Source organism: Podarcis muralis, chromosome 9 (genome assembly GCF_964188315.1).
Source record: "Podarcis muralis chromosome 9, rPodMur119.hap1.1, whole genome shotgun sequence".
In the NCBI taxonomy this organism is placed as follows: domain Eukaryota; kingdom Metazoa; phylum Chordata; class Lepidosauria; order Squamata; family Lacertidae; genus Podarcis; species Podarcis muralis.
Window position 1 is genome coordinate 44,809,465 of NC_135663.1, and position 20,922 is coordinate 44,830,386.

The following is a 20,922-nucleotide window of genomic DNA, read 5'->3' on the forward strand; positions in this document are numbered from 1 at the left end:
AGGGAAGCTTTTAATGTTTAATAGACTATTGTATTTTAATATTTTGTTGGACGCCGCCCAGAGTGGCTGGGGAAACCCAGCCAGATGGGTGGGGTATAAATAATAAATTATTATTATTATTATTATTATTATTATTATTATTATTATTATTTCATAATATTTCACGGGTATGTGCAAAAGCACACAGATTGTCAAAATCTCTAATCAACCTAAAAAATAAATGAAAGCCTCATGAGTATAAGCCAGTGGTTTTCAACCAGTGTGTCGTGGCACCTGGGGTGACTTAAATGATGGTCAAGGGTGCTGCGGGCAACACTGACCTCCATCCCTCTTTCCTTCCCTCCCTCTTCTGATGCCCTCTTGCACCTCTGGCTCCTAAAGGCTTGCTCAGCTACAACCTCTCCAGCTGAATGTTGCCTCTGGGGCTGGCCAGGGGGTGCTGCTTGCCAGGAGCTGAGGCGGCAAGCAGGTGGGTGAGGGAGCTCAGCCAGTCAATCAGCCAGCCCTTGTTGTTGGGAATGGATCAACAATTGGGAGGCCAGGCAGGCAGGCACTACACTGGCCTTACTTGTGCTTGCTAAGTGCAATGCCTGCCTGGGAGCTGAGTGTCTGGCGCCAAAGGGGAATCTTTCCACCATGTACGCCCAGCGGCGCCTGCTGCTGCCACCTGCTGCCTCCGAAGGTGAGTAAGATGGTGGCCACACATTCACCTTCAGCCAGTCTCTATTGGGCCACTAAGGCTGGGGGAATCCTCTTCCCAGGCCCCTGTGAGACGGCTTGAGAAGGCACCTCTCTTTGAGGTAAGGGGAGAAGGCTCAGAGACCGGGGCAGCTATGCTGAGGACTCACAAGGAGAGGAGAGAGGAGGCTGAAAGATCACTCCACATGGGAGGGTGTTCTAAAAGGGGTGAAGGACTGCCGGCTGCAGTCAAGAGGTGACATAAATTGGCTTCTGAGGCTTCGGAATGTGTTTCCTCACAGGGGAGCCGCAGAAATAATGTAGTTGGTCAAGGAAGCCATGGCCTCAAAAAGGTTGAAGACCTCTGGTATAAACATATTCAAAAACATGTATTTGTGTGTCTGCATTTCACCTTAAAATTACATTACAAATAGATCGTTACAATGTAACTCCATCCTAAGAAACAAAGTATTTCAACACTAAAGCCATACATTTTCGAAAAATCTATCAGCCAATGCAATCAAATGCTTAAAGTGCTCTACCTCAGAAGTATTCAGATGCAGGGTCGCAAGGCACAAGTGTGTTGACACCCAAATTCATCTGCCCTAAATCCCTTCTGGAAAAGAGGCGGGCACTAATCGATATGCAGTATTTAATATTAATGGCACATGATAGCTGAGCTCTTCCACCCCGCCCCGCCCTGCCCATCTACCATTGTGGCAATCTAACAGTGATGTCAACAACCTAACAGGAATGTCTTCCACCTTACATGTTACAGGTGGGCTGGCCTACAATAGATTCCCATGACTTTGCATTCCATATATGGAAAAATATGTTCTGCCTCCTACTCATTTCAATCTATTTAGTGCTGAATGGTCCAGGTGTCTGTTTATTAGGAATAAAGATTCCTGATGACCAATTGTGCTTAATTCTATTAAATTTTTGATTTATCAACACAAGCTATATTTTTGTGAAGTAAGGAAAAATTATAAAAAGGTATGCTTTCCTAAGCAGTGCAGGTGCACTCAATTAAAACTATCTATTTTGAGAACTGTACCATACCAGCCACCAATGATAGCATAAACTTCAGAATTTGGCAAGAAAATGTGCTCCCTTAAATTGAAAGGAGTTTTTGTTGTTGTTTTATTTTTGATAGAACAGCTGCATTACTGGAGGGAAATCTATCAAATGAAAAGCAACAGAATACAAGAATACATTTAAATGCATAATTGTTACTATGAACAACAATGGAACCATTAACGTAACTTGATAGACACCTCTGTGGCCTCAAGTATAACCCTGTTTTTCAAGAGAATCTGGTAGAAAAATGACATCTGGCCCTCTCTCCAATATGCAATGCACAGCTTTAGAAACTCCAGTAGCTATGCAACTACACTTGACATCTCACAACTTTTGCTGTTATATGTATTATCCATCTGCTCAATAAATATACTATGCTGAACAGCAAGGAAACACCAACAACATAGTTTCCAGAATTGTAAAGAAAAAACAACAATGATTAAAATGCATATTTGAATTATGCATGATTAAAAGACAAAATGATATGCTTTAGTGCTTTGCTGTGGCACAATAAATACAGCAGCGTTCATCTTTTTTTTTACTCAATTGTTGTATTTCCACTTTTCCCCAACAATCCACAATTAATCTTCTTAAGGTGAAATACTCCCTATATACCCAGGATTTTACTGCATGGTATCCCGACACTGGGACGGGTCTCACCTGTTACATAATAAGGGAGCCCTCAGAGTAACACATACTTTGGAACACACACTAAGAACAGGGGGAATTCCCACAGGAGGAACATGGACAACTGTGTTTGATACCTCACTACCACCTGTCTGAGCTATCTGTCTCACTCTAGGCAGCATGGAGGGAGGCAACAACAGGTCAGATTTTTCACTGTTTTGCTCCTAGGCAACATTCATCAGAATAAGACAGTAATTACCAAGTGGTGGTAGAAAAACTGTCCCAGCAATCTTGGGAGAGATATGACAGTACAGATTATCCTGCCTGCCCACTGCTGTTTGCACAAAATCCTTGGAAATGAGATGTGAATAAGGAATTCCCTGTGTTTGTTTATGCCCACATAGTGTGGTACTTCTTTCTTTTTTTTTTGCTACTCCCCAGAGGAGAGAATAACAGCTGTACTATTGATGATACAATTAACACTTTCTGTTTGTATGAAATGATAGTATAAATTTAACCATTAACAGTCAGACCAGTTCAGAAATATGCATGCACACTTTTCAGAACAGACCACCACATAAAACTTTGGACTTTCTACAGAGGAATGTGTGCATTCATGCACACAGATGCATGTTTGCATGCAGATAAAAAAAGGGGGGGGGCATCGCTTTCAGAAGTGCATTTTTGGGACAGGAACAGTTACTTTGGAACTGCTTGGTATATAATTGGCATAAATATGGCCATTTTGGTAGCAATTCACTGGCCATGTTCAGAAGCAATGCTGCCCACCAACCACAGTTAAGCAGATTTGTTTCTTCCTAGCTTCTGATCATGGTATGCTTGGGATAATCAAACAAAAGTGCTGGTTCAAATGTAACAGTATTCTACGGTTTGCTTTCCTGCTCCAGGGAGTAGTGAAATGATACTGCACACACCATTGCTTAACTATGGTTTACCCCAGCATTATAACAAAGTAAGTTTTTTTTAATATCTGCAGCTCGTGGAGTCCATGAAGGATTCTTTTATACATAGAAAGCTCACGAATATATACACTGTCACATATTTTTACCTCAGCTATGAGATGCGATGAAAATGCAGCAGTTAGCAAAATTCCATAGTTACAGACCTTGTTACTGTTAACTAATCAATAATATGGAGATATTTACCTGTGCGTAAGTCTCCGGTGGCTAATGCAAACAGCTGTGTGTTGGTCTTGAGCAACGCATACCTTATGACGACTACATTTCATCTTTAAGCATGGATCTTTAGCTGGGTCTAAAGCTAAAAACAATTAGGAGAATATTTTTTTAAATAATCCTTTTCTACAGATGTACAGTAATTATAAGCCAACTCAATTGATGCACACAGTAGAGTTATGAATGCCTTACTAGGGGCTCTTAAATGCATTTCATGTTACATTAAACCAATACTTTTTAAAAAGAAACCTGCATTATAATAAAAGGTGTAGTCTAGCACACAAGTGCACATATGTATGGCTGATTGTGTGCTCAATCAACTGCATCCTAATTTCTTGCTGTTAAGGTTTCTAGTTTGGTCTTTGTTGTCATTGCTTTGATGCCCAGGTAGTACGTAAACTTCCATGGGAACAGATTCATAGGAACTTGTTTTTCACGTGATAAACATAGTTATCACATCTGACACTTGCATCACCTGTTGACTGCCAAAGATAGAAACTTGATTGGATGGGAGCACTACTTGTATATGGGCACATTTTTCACCATGTGAAGATCAACATTTGAATTGGTTGCATAAATTATCAGTAGACAGAAACTCAAAAAGACAGGGACTAACTTGTACCACCTTGTTCTAACTTGTGTTAAAAGCAACATAATACAGTGAGATTTACCACATTACGGGATGCATAACCTCAGAATGCAGTAATTTCTTAACACCTGATTGAATCAAGTGGCACTTTGTGGTTTGAGAAGTATTTTCTGCATAGGGTTTAAAAGGGTTGAAATGTGACTATGGCCCAGTTCAAAGCTCATGTGGTATACCATGACCACACCAGTTGCCTGTTTTGCTCTTCCCTGCTAGCATAGGGAATGATTCCTGAGTTTATTCCAAAATGGGGATCATAGCTTTGTTTTGCTCAAACATACCACAACATTAAGAACAAACATTGCCTACAGAACTGCACTTTGGAAGTAACGCTAAGCCAAGGATGGTGGTGCTAGCATGGAAAAGCAAAGCTGACTAGATAAAATCACTTGCATCTAGCAGGACCTTGACTCTGCTGTTACAGCAGATGAATCTCAAGGGGTGTCTAGAGCACTGTCTAATCCTGTTGGATGAGTTTCAGGTAGCAAGGCTCAAAGATGAGGATAAAATGCTTGGACAGGCCAGGGTGACCGGACCCTAGCGTTCTGGACCCTTGCCCCTCTTGGCTGACAAAAACTAGCAGAGAGGGGACAGGTGGCTGGGCCAGTAATTACCAGCCAGTTGCCACCCTCCCCTTCTTAGGCAAGCTTATTGAGGTGGTAGTCACGGAACAGATCTAGGTGCTCTTGGAGGAAACTGGTTTTCTAGATCTATATGAACTAGGGTTTTGGCACAGAAACATACAGGTTGCCCTGTATGATTATCTCCAGGAGAGAGACTGGATTAGAGCCAATAAACTGAAGCTCAGTTCAGAGAGGTCTGAGGTACTGTTAGTGGGTGGTTCGCTGGATCAGATGGGATACTGCCTGCTCTTGATGGAGCAGGTACGCAGCTTAGGGTTCCTTCTGGATCCACAGCTGTCGTTTGAGGCTCAGGTGGCCTCGTTGGCATAGTGTGTCTTCCTTCAGCTTTGGCTGGTGGCCCGGCTGTGCTCCTATCTGGACATGGATAGCCTAACTTGTCTATGCTCTGATAACCTTTGGTTAGATTACTGCAATATGTAATACATGGGGCTTCTGTTATACAGGTTGCTCACCAGGGCAATACAGTTTCAGCACTTAACACCAATCCTGGCCAAACTGCACTGGCTGCCAATTAATTTTGGGGCCCAATTCAAAATGCTGGTTTTGACTTAAAATCCTTAAGTGGCTCAGGACTACAATACTTCCTGGATCACCTCTCCCCATATGAAGCCACTCAGATCTCACACTCATCATGAGAATGTGTATTTTCTGCTGTGGCTCCCCAGGGAGGGAATGCTCTCCCCAGGGAGACTTGCCTGGTGCCATTGTTACATATCTTTAGGCTCCAGGAAAATACATTTCTCTTTTCCCAGGCCTTTGGCTAACTAAATAATATGTGACCTTTTAAATAGGGGGCGGAATACTGTTTTGTCACTACGGTATATATTTTTGTCTTTTTATATTGTACATCATCCTGTGATCGTTGGATCAACTGGCAGTTTAGATCATCATCATCATCATCTGCATTCACGGTAAACCAGTTATGGTAGTTTACCTTGGCATGCAAACAAGGTCAATGGGAAATCAGAGAATACTGAGTAAAAAAGTCAGGAGTTCTTTGTTTTACACAAAGCAAAACACTGAATAAGCTTTGGCTTTCATTCCTTTGAACTCACTGAGAAATCACTGCATCAGGGCTGTATTAATTCAAGTAAAAACAACAACATTACAAACATTTTCTCAGATAGCTGTCAGATTTAGAAGCCCTGTGCTATTTCACTCTGTATTGTGTTTCTCACACCTCCAGAAATGTGTGACAACAAAGACTTCATTCACTAGATAAAACACTGTCACAATATGATTTTCAAAATAAAAAACGGGGACATTCCTAGTGTTTTATAGATTCTAGCAATACTCTGCCTTTCAATAAATATAGAACAGACATTTACAAAATTGTAACAGAATGCCTGAGAACCTATGTGAAAGATTGAAAATCAGTAGAATTTCATGCCTATATAACCTGAGAATACTCAGTGATCCATTTGCTGTATACAATGCTTTGATAATATCATATGGGCAGATATCAGTTTCAATAGGAGGCAATGTTTTGAACATGAATGTCATTTGTTCAACTAAAAACAGGAAGTGACTGCGGTGACAAGTGACTGGTTGGGTTGCAGTATGATTACATATTTTTTACTTACAGTGCAAGTGCAATCTCTTTTCTATAGTAGAACTAAAGCAGTTTTATGCAAAAGTATTCTAGTATTTAATTTGTGTGGGGCCACCCCTGAAAACTGACTTGCAAGCTTCAGCTCATACAGACACCCATGACTGAATGAAGAAGAACACATAGAAGAAAAATTATGTATACTGGTTCATCTACACTGGCTTCTAAACCCAATTTACGTTAAAGGCCATAAATTTCCTAGTCCCTGTCACAAAAAGCATTGGGTCTACCATTCCATTTTCCCTGACTGGGCAGCACATAGTTCCTGCTAAACCATTAGATCCACACAGGGCCAGCCCAAAACATTTTGGCACCTGATACAATCCACAAAATGGTCCCCCTACTTCTGCCTTGGGAGAAAGGGTGATCTACATCAGGAACAGACCGCAGGGAACCAAAGCAACTTTACCAATGGTTTAAGTAGGAGTCAAAGGCAGTCACTGGGAGGATGGGGTGGCTACCCTGAATCAAAGTGGGCAGGTGCAGGAGATCCCAGGGGGCAGAGCCTCCCCCCCCCCATTTCCTTTCTAGTGGTAGGAGGTGAGCAGTCCCTTTGTCCCTGTCTCGGGTGCCTAAGATCTCCCTCCTGACTGGGAACTGGTGGCAGCAGCTAGCAGGTAGTTAAAAGAAGCAACTGGCCTACTCTGCAAGGTATTTGCGCAAGGAAAAGGCGTAAGAGGTTTTCCTGAGCCTCCTCTTCTGCCACAGTCCCTACATATATTCAAAAAAGGCTCTTTCTCATGGTTTTATACCTTTTCTCATATTGTATACCTTGGTTGTCCAATCTGCAGGGACCAGGGTAAAATTGTCTCTCATTCAGCTCTCCCTCTTTATAATTCTTTGCCTAGAAACTTATATATAAGTAACTGGTTAAGGAACAGGAAGCCAAGAAAGGGAATAAATGATCAGTTCTTCCAATGGAGGGTTGTAAGAAGTGGTGTCCCCCAAGGATCTGTATTGAAACCAGTACTTTTTAAACTTGTTCATAAAAGATCTGGAGTTAAGGCTTAATAGAGAGGAATTGTTGTTTTTTAACCAAAAAACAAAGTAAGGGGGGGGAATATGGGAGAAGCATATAAAAGCATGCATTGTGTGTTGAATGTGGATAGACAGTAGTTCATCTCCATCTTTTATAATACTGGGGTCATCTAGTCAAGCTTTCATAGATTTAAGACAGATAAACGGAACTAGTTCTTCACACAGTTAAACTACAGAATTTCGATCAGAATGTGTGACCATCAACATAGCCATCTTTGAAATGGGGATTGGACAAATTCATGAAAGATCAGGCTATCAATGTTATCACAGGGGTACCAGCTGATGGGGATTATGAGTAAGAAAAGTTCTACTGTGCCATGATTTTGACATGGATTATGGTGGGTATGGATTCTCTCTCACAAATGTGTATAGCTGTAAGCCACCAGGGTTTGAGGACCTTCTCCTAGATGGGCTACTCCCCCAGGTTAATGGGCCCATCACCCTCTCATCTCTTTCTGTCTACAGCACATGCAGAAACCACCTTCTTGACCATTGCACCAAGCATTGGTCTCATCTACTCAATGTACAGGAGCCTGTCTTTGCATGCCGGGGAAGTCCCTAACTTACTGAAGGTTTGAGACCCATCGGCTACCCTTAGCTGGTTTAGCCAGCCAGTTGAAGCTATTTCCCGGGTATGGCTGCTGGCTGTCACATGCTGACAGCTTCTAAGAGCCACGGGTGAGAGCTGAGAGCAGGGTGGGGACCAACAGTGGACAAACTACCCCAGAAAGAGCACAACTTGAGGAAAGAATTTGGGATCACCAGATTTTCACATTTGGCCTTGTATATATACTAGTCATTAATGCATAAGGTTTGTGGTACTATGGTGTGCTTCAGATCTAGCGGTGTTGCACTCTGTATGCAAACTAGTTAATGTCCACAGGGCCAGTGGAAATTAGATCCTGCTTGTTGAACAGGACACAACCCAACCTACTTGTGATGTTTAGCTTCTACACATGGGTTACAGCATAATCTGAACCAGTCTATTGCTTGTTCCACTAGAAATCATATTTCCATAAGCATTTCATTTGTTCAAAGTATAGATGGTGTTTTTGTATTTGTGCATGCATTCCCCTATATTTAATTTTAAGTAGAAGTGAGAAACTTTCCCAAAGTGTTCAGGAATACTTTGTCACTTGACTCATATTCTATTCTTTAACAAGCATATTTGCAGACAAATGAATCTGTTTTGATGTTTTTTCTTCCAGGAAATTGTGCAGCAACTACAGTTTCCATGCATGCACTCTCTCTCTGTCAACATACTCTAGGAAGACCCAACTGGTCTCTGGAGATATGCCAGTATCTACAGATCTGCAGCAGCTTAATATTTATCTGAATACATCTTTCAGTAAGCTTCTTCCAAGTATTTACATATTCATGGAGATAAATTTAGGCTGGATCTAGACACATCAAAGAAGTATTTCAGGAAAAAGCATTGTTAAACTTTGTATGAGAAATCATGTTGGCAAAAATGGAACTCCACAGTGCCATCTAGTGTTGTAATGCATATACAATGCATATAAAACACTTTTTCTTTGCCAATCTAGCAGAATCTAGCTGAATCCTTAGTAGTGTGAAGCAGCCCTAGAATAATTTTAATTATGGTGCAGCTTCTGAAACTGTGCATGTTATGATTTGATGGTGCTTTAGACACTGATCGTAATTCACTATGAGAAACTTTAGTAGGAATCTTTGAGAGTGTCCGGCAGCACTTAATGAAATGAACATAGTCAATGCAACAGAGTTGAGTGTTGATTATCAAGCTCATTCAAACATGTAAAGACTATATTTTACAAGATAGAAGGGTGAAGATAATATGGTTCTTGTGGTGCAGGATACATTGCAGAATAACCTAATTTCAATATCATAATAATAAGAAATGGTCTACCTGCTAGCTAGTAAGTGCACTTTTCTAATAGCAGCTAAGTTAGCAACTGGTTTGTCTTCTAGAACAACCAGAAAAAGGAAGCTCAAACCACAACAAAACACATGTTATTAAGATTTGTTATATATTAGAAATGGAAATCAATCAAGAACAGCTAAGAGTCGGTCAGTCAAACCAGTCCATGACTTGTAACTTTCCTAGTTGTATGGAGATTTATTCATTTCCACATTAAGATTATGCCATTTATCTATATATTTTATTTGTATTATTATTGTTGTTAATAATAATAAGAAGAAGAAGAAGCAAGCTAGTATATGGAATAGGACAACTGAAAATAATTTCTCTGATTTTCCAATAAATAATAATAAATCTTTATCTTGCAAATCACTTAATTGCTTGAGTAATAATAAAAAGTCACCAGAACTTGAAAATGTGGCAGGGGGGAGGGGGGAGGAAAATCTGTGTCCTACATTAACTCTGCTACAGCTTTACTGTAACAAGCTACAACTTCCCAAACACAGCTTAACTTACATACAAGTAGGAAGTTCACAGAGCTTCTAGCAAAAACAACTAAAGAGGTTTGCTTAGAAAGATAACAAAGTTGACTTGATAAGGTAAAGACACGTCAAATTATTGAATGTCTTAAGCATATAAATTAATTTTAAACAACCACACTTGAAGAGGCTGGGTGTGCTACACAGGAATATGCTGAAAAAATCATCAGCACTTTTAACAATTACACAGAAATATTTTGATCTACCATCACGACTACTAAAATGAACTGTATCTTTAGAAATTCTTCATTTTAGAGATAGCTCAGTTGGTTAAAGTGTGGTGCTGACAATGCCATGGTTGCAGGTTCGATCTCCATAAGGGACAGCTGCATATTCATGCATTGTAGGGGGTTGGACTAGATGATCCCCAGGTACCCTTCCAACTATGATTCTATGAGATCTATGAGATATCCATATCAGATCATAAAGAATGTGTTTTCCTTGGGAAACATAGGAAACTGCCTTATACTAACTCAGACCTTTGATCCATCTAATTCAATATTATATACACTGAGTAGCAGCAGCTTTCCAGAGTTTCACTCAACTTTCCCCATCCTACCTAGGCATAGGGAGGAATTAATCTGGAAACTCTGGTATGCAAAACATGAGCTCTACCGCTGAGCAATGCTCATTTCACTCTAGAAACATACATCTTAATCATCAAACACAAGTGTACTTTTAGCACAGCGTATGTTAATTTTATTATATATAATAAGAACACAAAATTAAATAGGTACAAACAGAATACTGAACTTAACGTGTATGCAACCTTTAATGCAAACCTGTAGGCACTGGAATTATATCATAAGTGAACTGATAAAAGCAGGAATAGCTCACGAAAGCGTAACGTACAAGAGACTGAAATTGCCTCATTCCTATTTTTGGTTGAATGCCTAGATAACAGTATATATACTGTAAAAGCCAAGTGCTATGGATTAGAGTGGCCGATGAAAAGCATTATAAATGGTATCTACTAACACAACAATACCTGCAGGGTACCCATCCTCCATGGAAATGTCATTTCATATCTTATCTGTTACATGAAAATAGTTCACTGATCCTCTGGGGTATTTCTATTGAGCAAAGGAAAGGAGAGTCCATACCTCAGAAATTACTTCAGTGACTTTGTATTGTAATTTTATTCACTATAGCACTCCCGCTAAGCTTTGAAAGCATCTACCTTCTAAGAGTAAACCGGGGTAATATATTTTGCACATATGGTCACATGAACAAGAAAAATTGATCTAAATATGTTTCACCCATCTATGACTATATATTGAAAAACAGTGCATAACCAACAATGCCTTCCAGCTCACAAACATCACTCAGATAAAACTGGTTAGCAAACAAACCCCACTGCCTAAACGACTGCTATACTTTTTTGTTACGGTGCAGAATTAGGAAAATAGTAGCCATACAGAATGTGAAATAACTTTTATTCTAATGCACAGGTGGTTAAATATTAATATAAACCTCTACATAAAGAAGAAGAATTCACACCATTCATTGGCTTTTGCCTTTTTACCCATCTAACAGTCTGAATTTAGACTGCATTTGCCACTTATTGCATTAGCTTTATATAGGCAGTAACAAAAAAATCTAAATGTATGGAGGTGGAAAGATGCCCAGAATATTCCAGGTTAATTTATGAATGGCTTCTTCAAGTTAATTTCATAAGAAATGTGCATGTCACAGCTGATGGTGGGCTTCTTATCTCAACAAATAAAAGCGACCTTTTTGCAATTTCATGTGGGTGGACTAGCAGGTACTGATGCACAAGTTCTCTAACAAATGCCGGTTTCAGTTTTCAATAGTATTGAATTGCTGCAAAGCTTTGATCAGCCCCCATTCATACATGCATGTCAGGAATTTGCCAAGCATTTCCTTAAGCAGCAATTACAGTCCCATTATGGTTCCTGTGATGAAGTTCTGGTTGATAGATAGGGCCTTCCAGCATTGCCGAAATGTCACCCGGACCAAATGTCTGGCTATATGGCAACTGCATGCAGCACAGAGATCAGAAATGTCTCACAAAAATGTTGCTGTCAGACATGCAGACAAAAGCAGAGTTTAACAGTATACTTGGCACACAACATCACTGACAAGTTTGACAAAAGATGACTTTTGGTTGGAACACGGTGAACAACAGTGGCAGCTACTCATTGTCAACTGATCCACCAAGAGAGAACACAAGAAGCAGCTGATAGCAAAAGCTGATGCTAAAACTGATGGTTCGTGCAATTGATGCAACTTTACAAGGTGCTTCCTTAGTCAACATTCACTTTCCTGAATCAGATGTTTTGGTACTATTACTTCAATGAGACCCATACTATGACCACCAACATCCTGCATTGGTGGCACCAGTAAGAGGAAAAGGCAAGGTCCTCTTCATCCTATTTATGATGAGTAAAGAGTTACAGGGTACACACACAGCCTGGTTTTCATATCTTTTGCCAACTGTGATACCACTAGTTGTTTTGCTAATAAACGTAAGCTATCTTGTTGGAAGGTTTTCCAGCAATCAAATGAAAGTCTGTTTAAGGCCTCTGTTGACTTTCGACTTGATGCAACATCCATCAGATGCCACTTACATGATGTTACATGCAGAGCAGAAATAACAACTATCTATCTATCTATCTATCTATCTATCTATCTATCTATGAATGAGGTGTTTCAGCTACTCTGTCCACACTACCATTCTGAGAATGGAAACCAAAAGAACATCTGGATCCCATGTGAAAAGTAAATAAAATGATATTTCTATAAACACATTGTATAAATTTGTTGAAGTCATCAATCTCCTAAAATCTAATTTTGTTCAGCTGGTTAGGTTCATAAGTACCAAGAACGGTCTACAGAGAGCTCCTGGATTCAATTACTTTCATCTTCAGTCTTCAAGGAATTATTTTTTTAAAAAAAAGTTCAACCACTATCTAAATGCAATAAATATATGTTACTAACTTAGCGTCTCTAACTTTTTCATGACATGTGGGGTCAAGCACTGAAATATACATCTATGTATCTATCCCTTTTATGCCGGTCTTCCACAACTCTACATTCCAGGTAGTCCTCAAACACGTGTTGTGAATTGTCAAATGGTGTTTGGTGGGTGCCTTTTAATTTAGTGATGTGTTTACTTATACAGCTTTTCCAATCAATTCTACCCCCTTGGAAAGACTAGGTGGCTAGGGTTAAACCGCTTCCCCCGCCCAGGAAAAGTTTACATTGCTAGTTACTAATGTCTGTAGATGCTTAGCCCAGAACTTATTCTGCCAATTTCATGTGGAAAGGACTTATATGACAAAAAATACCTGCTGAATTTCATGATAGACACAATATACTTTTGGCTTCAGAGTTGATTATCAGCTTCAACACAGTACAGCAGTACAAGAGACAAGCTTCCCTGTGTGCACAGCCTATGGAATGAGTATACCAACACTCTCAAACAATTTCCTGCACCGTGAGACTGCTACAATCAGAGGTGGATTTAGGGCAGCGAGACTTGTTCCCCCGCACAGGGTGCTGAGCTGAGAACATGTCTGTCTGCCTCCTTCCCAAAGCCTAGTCAGTACTTGCCTGGCTTTGGAAAGGAGATGAGAAGGGCTCTAGGACTCTGCCAGAGCCCTTGCACTTCCTTCCCAAAGCCCTACGCAATACAAAGTTCACCTGCAGTGGTGGTGGGGAGAATAGCTTCATACCATCACTTTAACTTTTTTTTTCATTATTATGTTAAATAGGACAACATGAAATGGTTTGTGTTCTAAGATTGTTGTTGTTATTATTATTAACTATGGACAAACAGAGTGGTTAGGAGAGTTGGAAAAAATTGTTGTATGACTGTTATGTCCCCCTTAAATTGTCAGTTGAATGGCATTTGGCAGCAGCAAGCCAAAAAAAAAAGGTGCAAATATGGCATTTTAAATATTTTAAATATTTATCATCTTCTGTACATCTACAGAATCTTCCAAATGATCTGCCAAGAAACTACTAGCTCAAGAAACAGAATTCCAGCTTCCTCATCTCACCCTAAACCATCTTATGGCAGTACAGATGAACACTATGTGATATTAAAAATGGAAACTCAGTCTGACACTGCAGCTGAGAAATAAATGCATTCAATCGAATGCAAAATTTGGGGGAAAAATATACTTGCTACAAGCATGTTAGCAAGCAAACAGGAACCACCCTTAAGACCATAATATATTCCTCTAGCACATACAATCTTGAACAATTATCCAACCAAAATCTCTCAGCAGCTATTCAAGATTCAAATATATAGTCTACCATTCAAGCTTGACTATACCAATCACATTTTGCCCCTCATCACCAAGATCATAGATCATGCATTTTTAACACCTGGAAACCCCAAAAAATCCAATCTTATTTAGAAAAATGGGAGTGGAGTCCATACATATGAAGTTTCTTTACAGATCTTTTCTACGATTGCCATCATTTATGAAAACAGAGAATTGCTAGTCTTAGTAAATTTGGGGAATAACATCATGGGATTATTAAACCACAAAGGGAAGTCACAAAGCCGTTTAAGGGCTTTATAAAGAAACTTTAACCGACTTAACTTCTCTTTTACATCATCCCACACCATTATATTGGAAGAAAGTTTAAGCAAACATGAGATGAGCTTTATTACAGCAACAACATACAACGGGTTACATAATGTTACAAGCCCTCCCATGCACATTTCTATGTCGCAGCATCTGAAATCTGCCAACTGTGGGGATGGCCATGATTGTATGGACCAGCCTTCCCCAATGTAGTGCCCTCTAGATTTCTGAACTACAATTCTCCAGTGTATTCCATAGACAGGGACGATGTGAGTGGTCATTCAAATCATCCAGAATATACCAGATTATGTGCAAATATATTGTTTTATTGAAACCAGTAACCCCTGCTAATTGGCCATACCCAACTGTTACTGTTGAAAGCTATAATCCAAAACATACGAAGGAAAGCAGGCAGGTAAGAGTTGCTATAGACTAAGGTCTGTGCTCTGTGGCCTCCTGCAGCCAAAAGCTTGGAAGTAACCCCAAGAGGAGCTGCTAGGAAGATGCTCTGATAAAGCCTCAACTGAACATGAAAATGATTGGGACTTGGAAGAAGGTGGCATAGCCCCAATTCAAAATCTTTTTTCACCTACCTAAAGTCCCTTCCTTCTTTCTTTTCCCATGCCTTAAATGTTGCAAATCTTTTGACCCGTATTAAATACATTCCAATTTGGTACGCTTGCCCTGGCCATTTCACCCATGTTTTCCTTATAAGGGATGAAGTAAAAATTGTTGGTAGATCATAAAATGAAGTTGGCAGAAATGCATGTATGTGGTAAAACAGATTCATATGTGGTCCTTATATGTAACCATGTACCTTGAGCTTTTCTACAATACCCGGGTTGGAAAAATACTGTGTATGAAGCAGACTTCAGTGACTATTCCTTAGATACCCTAAGTAGAGTACTCTAAAGAAATGAAGTTATGAGCTCAAGCTAGTTTTTAACCCTAACTGTGATGTCACCTGGCAGTTATATTTTTATACTTGAATTGATTTTAATTCACTTTTCAAAAGGGAGAGGGAATAATTGGCACATACCCCAAAGAGAAAAATTTAAAAAAACCACATTCTTTATTTACACACACACACCTTACATAGTATTGATATAAGGATTATTTCTTACCTTGATCAAAAGGTCTGGCTGGACTCCATGTGCGAAAATAATCATCCTGCAGCAGAAAAAAAAAGAAAGTGTATGTTTATTATGCAGAAAGAAGTATAAATACATGCAGAAAGAAAAAGAACAGAAATACAGAAGGAATATACAAACCTCGACTTCCTGCAAAGGGCACGCAGCAAAAAGGAACACAAACAAGAAAAAGATATAATTATCATACTGGCATACCAATTGCAGGGAATAGAAAGAACTTTGCTAATGAAGAACTAAAAGTAACTAACAGCCAATCCACAAATCTGATGAAAAACTGCTTGGGTTGACAGACCTCCATTCAGCCATAATGCTGAGCAGGGGTCAGCAAACTTTTTCAGCAGGGGGCTGGTCCACTGTCCCTCAGACCTTGTGCGGGGCGGACTATATTTTGAAGGAAAAATGAACCTTGCGGACCCTGCTGCCCGCTCAGTCATTCCCCGTGCCGCCCAGGCCAGCGGCATGGGCTCTGCGCCCCGCCGAGACAGAGGACGCGGCCGAGGCTACCAAAGACAAGGTGGTGGTAGTGTGAGTGGCACTGGGGTGCTTTTGGGAGGGGGGGGTGCTTTTGAGAGAGGGTGGGTCCGGACCCTCACAAGGTCTGAGGGACAGTGAACCGGCCCCCTCCTGAAAAAAATTGCTGACCTCTGCCTTTGATGATCAGTCTAAAACACCACTCTATCTAGCTGACCTAAAGAGTTGATCAAATCCTGGTTCAATCTAGAAACAAAGCAACTTGTTTGGGACATCAGCAGGCACTCCCAGAACTGCCACTGCAGAGACCAAGGAAAGGCAAATGTGTCATTTCTGCAATGAATGTAATTACAAAAAATCTTGCTCATGCAGCAGTGAGCCATGGTTTTTTAAAAAATTTAAAAATGATACGGTCAGTTACAGCATACTTTTTTATTTTATCAACCCTGATTAGACTCTATTGTTTTACTAAAAAAGGAAGTATCTCAATAAAGACATGATTTTTATACTTGTAAGAAGTGCCAAAGTGTCTCATGTTACACACAAGGAAGGCTACCAGTTTAGAGAGGAGTGCTCCGTACCTCACTTATAAGCTCCACTGAAAAATATGTCCACAGATGTTTGATATTTTGAGTTGTTTTAGCAGTGATTATGGATTTACACTTTTCTTGTTGTGACAAAACATGTCTGAAGCCAAAGCTACGTTGTGCCAACTTTAATTTTTATAAGCATGTGTGCTGACTGTTTAGAATTAACAGCTATAATTTGTGTGAAGTGACAGTTGATAACATAGAATATGTAATAGATGGAAGTGGTGCTCACATTTTTCTTCCTGTTTTCAATGATTTACTCCAAAAAGCTATTAATAAAATAAACATAGAATTATGCAATATGCAAGCAGCTGGCTATGAAGAAAGGTTTGCAGTAGTGTGTTCCCACCCCCCAACAATTTTATCTAAGAAAAACTCTGCTTGGAACTACCAATGTCAATATTGGCCTGATCTGCTTATTTCCAATATGCTCAAATACATGTTTTCCTTTGAGTGAGAAATACGCAGTATATTCTGTTCCATCAAGAATGTCAAAAACTTGGGGGCAGCGGCTTTTTAAGTCATTGTTGGCTAAAATGAGGCGAAAATAGTTTTAATACAATTCACAGATGGCACCAGATACCTGTGAAATGCCACAGATTAAGTTCTCATTCAAGTCCTTTATGTAGTAGATGTCAAGTCATATTTACATATATGGTGAGAATGCAAACCTGCACAATTTTTTAAATCTGTTTTTAGCTAAACAGTAAGAATTTACTGTTTAAGCAGCTACTAATCTTTTCCATGTCTGCAACTAGAAATTTATCAACAGAATATTGGAAAACAGCCAAAAACTTAACTCTAAAGGCATGACGAGATAGACTATGGATTTTAGATCTTACAGGGAAACTAACAGAGCATCTTAGAGCATTAAAGAACACAAAGACCAAAGATGATTTTGAAACTATGTGAAACATGTTTATTTAATAAACTCTACACTATTGTACGAACCTGCTTAATGTTTGACTGTATCATTTACATTGTATATGCATAGATTGTTTCTTGAGGAGTGGGGTTATATGGCAACTATTTGTTATATAAGTATTTTCAAAAACTGAAAAACAAAAGTTTTGGGCTTAAAATAAATAAACTACTTGTAAAGTAACCTCTATACTGCATTCTGTACTTGGGGGACTGTGCCCATCAGACTGTGGCTGACAGGAGTCAGTCAACTGGACTTTCTCATATGTCACACGGATAACTGTTTCTTGCAGGTGAATTCTAAGTCAGTTGCCTGTTCATTTTAAATCCTACTTTCATAATATAATGGTCATTTACTAGAGTATTGATCTGGGTTGCCGTTCTATTATGACAATGTGAAACAACCACTATGTGGCTCTTTACATGAATTACAACATAAAAGACCTAGATCAGAACTTCTTAACTAAAGCTATCAGTTTTAACCAATACAGGGCTCATTGTCTAAGGCAACATCAGAAAATGAAGGCTTTGTTCTGTGGATTCAAAGCACCACATATTAAAGAAGACTTTCCAGAATCACCTTCCAGTAGCAGCCCTTGAAGACTTCCCCTGCAAGTAAGGGGACCATTGACCAGCATCCCATGAAATATGAAGTGGCAGCTGCCAGAAGAAGAAGAAAATCTCTTATGTGTATGTAAAAATATTTACATAAACACATTGACTTTTCTGGATCTCAACCTATACATTTAATAGAAGAGAAAGTTTAACATGCATTTCCCTGTGCTGACAGTAGCTAGATACAAACAATGGATAGAAAGATTTTAGGTTTTTAACCTCACCTAGTCTCCGTGTTTCACATTAAAATAAAATGAGTGGAACATATTTTTATTTTATTTTTTTAAAGAGTTAGAGCAGATCTATTGAAGAAGAGGAAGTTTGTGTTTCATTTATGCTTTCTTACTTGATGAAATAGGTAGAAGAATTTATCCATGTGCTTTGGTATAAAGTCTGGGACCATCTGATGTATTAATTATTAATCACAGCTATGTCTAAATTAAGAAATATGCAATTGTCATTTCTCTAATAGCAGCATTTCTTTTAGTTTCAGTAGCATTTTATTTTACTTTTAGCCTATAGTGTTTATGCATTTCAGAAGTCTTGATTATTTCTTTGAAGGCTGATATATGTATGCAATATAGATAGGTCACTAGCTAAAGAAAATTATCAGAATGAGCAGTGCAATCCTAAGAGGAAGCAAGGGAGGAATGCCATGATAAGATATGACACTGTATCCCAAACCCTGCCAGATCATGCCACCCACGGAGGATGCTTTCTTGTTTTTTGTTTTGTTTTGTTTTGTTATCCCACCTCCAGGCTGGCACAGTTGATGGGCCAAAGGATCCACAAAGACACCACTGCCCCACCCAAAATGCTCTATTTTGGGACTTGGCACACATGAGAAAATGGTTAGTAGCTTTCCACCTCTTAGGACAGAAACCCACCTCTCTACCAGCGGAGACCAGAAAGAAAGAAATTTTCCACAGGGAAAAATAGGGTTCAGACAGAGTAACAAGACCCACCAATCCTGCAAAAAGGCTTATTTCCTAGAAACAGGAAACACTTAACTAATCAACACAGTGATTGGCTAAAGTTTGCAAAACTGAAGCTCACAACCAATCCATTGAAAACACTTCCAAAATATTTCCAATATAATGATGATGCTCGCAACCAATCAATTTGATGCTGGTTCAGTTTTGTTCTGAATCAATTTTAGCCAACACACATTTGAGCAGGGTCTAGCTGAAGGATCAACTGGATTGTGATCCATTAGTTTAAAGCAAGTGAACATGACAAGTTTGCTTTGGTTTAGTGCTATACCAGGGGAGGGTAGAGGTGGGGTTTCATTTGTTGCAACACAGAACAACTCTTTCCTACTCTTTAGGCTTTTTTTGACTTCACCTTTGTTCTCTTGATTTTTGCCCCCTTCCAGCGCCTAGCCTTGCTTTCTCCCATGGACCCCCCACTCCAACCTCAGCATTACTCCCCATGCCAGTCCCTGGCTTTGCTCTTTCTTTCCACCACCATACATTTGACTTGCTAAAATACAATAGCAAATTGGACAGTGCTGCCTCAGTGGTTCTGCATCTCTACAAGAAGAAAGATCACAAGAAAAATCATTTTAACACGCTTCACTTTATTTCTTATGCATTGTTGCAAATATTAATGCATCGCAACATGTTTCACAGGGATTAACTCTGCTGTTATGAAATGTAAAATTCCATATGCTTCCACTGCACACCAATGGCACATACTTAAGTTGACTGGGCAAAGGTCACATTCTTACTTGGCACATGCCAAAATCAGTAAATTCCATTTCACTTCCCAAAAAGTTGAATTACTGGTGCTAAAGGTCACTAAGCAGTGTGACTGCTTCAAAGTTCAGAATAGTAAATTATGTAGTAGGGGGAAGGTGGTCTCCCCACAAAAAATTGGGAAATTACCAGTGATTGCAAAACATTCCACTATGTGGAAATCTTTTTTATTCATTAAATGATTGTGATTTTTCTTATCTCATGACTACTGTGCTCTTCATATTGTAAATATGCTTATTGATTTTTAAGAGTACATTTATTTGTTTACAAAACCTTTAGGCCACTCTTCATTATAGTGATCAGAGGATGGTTTCCAACATGATATATAAAAACAGCAATCATACACAATCTTATTTCCATAATTATTTTTTTCTAAATGACAATCTAAATGATTTTAAAGTAAGCACACACTATAAAAAGTGTGTGGATAACCACAACAATTTGCACATTGGATTAACAAAAAATGAGATTAGTATTAGTTCAGTTGAATTTTAACCATCATTGATCAGAAATAACATTTCTAGAGTCTCAATGGAAAAAAGAAATGACACAACTGAAAGCAGAGCTTAGGAGAACTAAAATTATATATGAAAGAATATATTTGTGTGGCATGTCATAAAACTTCTTCCTATGTCCCATCTGACATTCTTTCTTTCCTAGTACTGAAAGCCTAGCAGCATATGTACAAATTCCATAAGACCTACTATTAGGGACTTGATGCCCTAGTTTGCTAGCCTTTTGATTTGCCACCAGGAGCATTTGAAATCTATTGCCAACACAACACACAGGAACTGAGCACTTGGGATCTTTTTAACAATGCATTCATATATAAAGAGCACACTGCATCCAGACAACCATCCCATCAATGATTAATAGACAATTAAAATATTTTAAATAT

General features: G+C 39.2%; 1 protein-coding gene across 2 annotated transcripts in view; it reads right to left on the reverse strand.

Moving 5' to 3' along the window:
* SPOCK3 (SPARC (osteonectin), cwcv and kazal like domains proteoglycan 3) overlaps nt 1-20,922 on the reverse strand; it is a 110,268-nt gene that overhangs the window by 58,419 nt on the left and 30,927 nt on the right. The window contains exons 3-4 of one of the 2 annotated variants that reach the window (XM_028745306.2): nt 15,644-15,689; nt 3,552-3,666 (exon numbers count right to left, since the gene is read on the reverse strand). In XM_028745306.2, coding sequence (XP_028601139.2) covers nt 3,552-3,666; nt 15,644-15,689 — 161 coding nt within the window. Of the gene's footprint in view, nt 1-3,551; nt 3,667-15,643; nt 15,690-20,922 lie in introns of those variants that run through there. The other variant, XM_077934151.1, reaches the window with a different exon arrangement.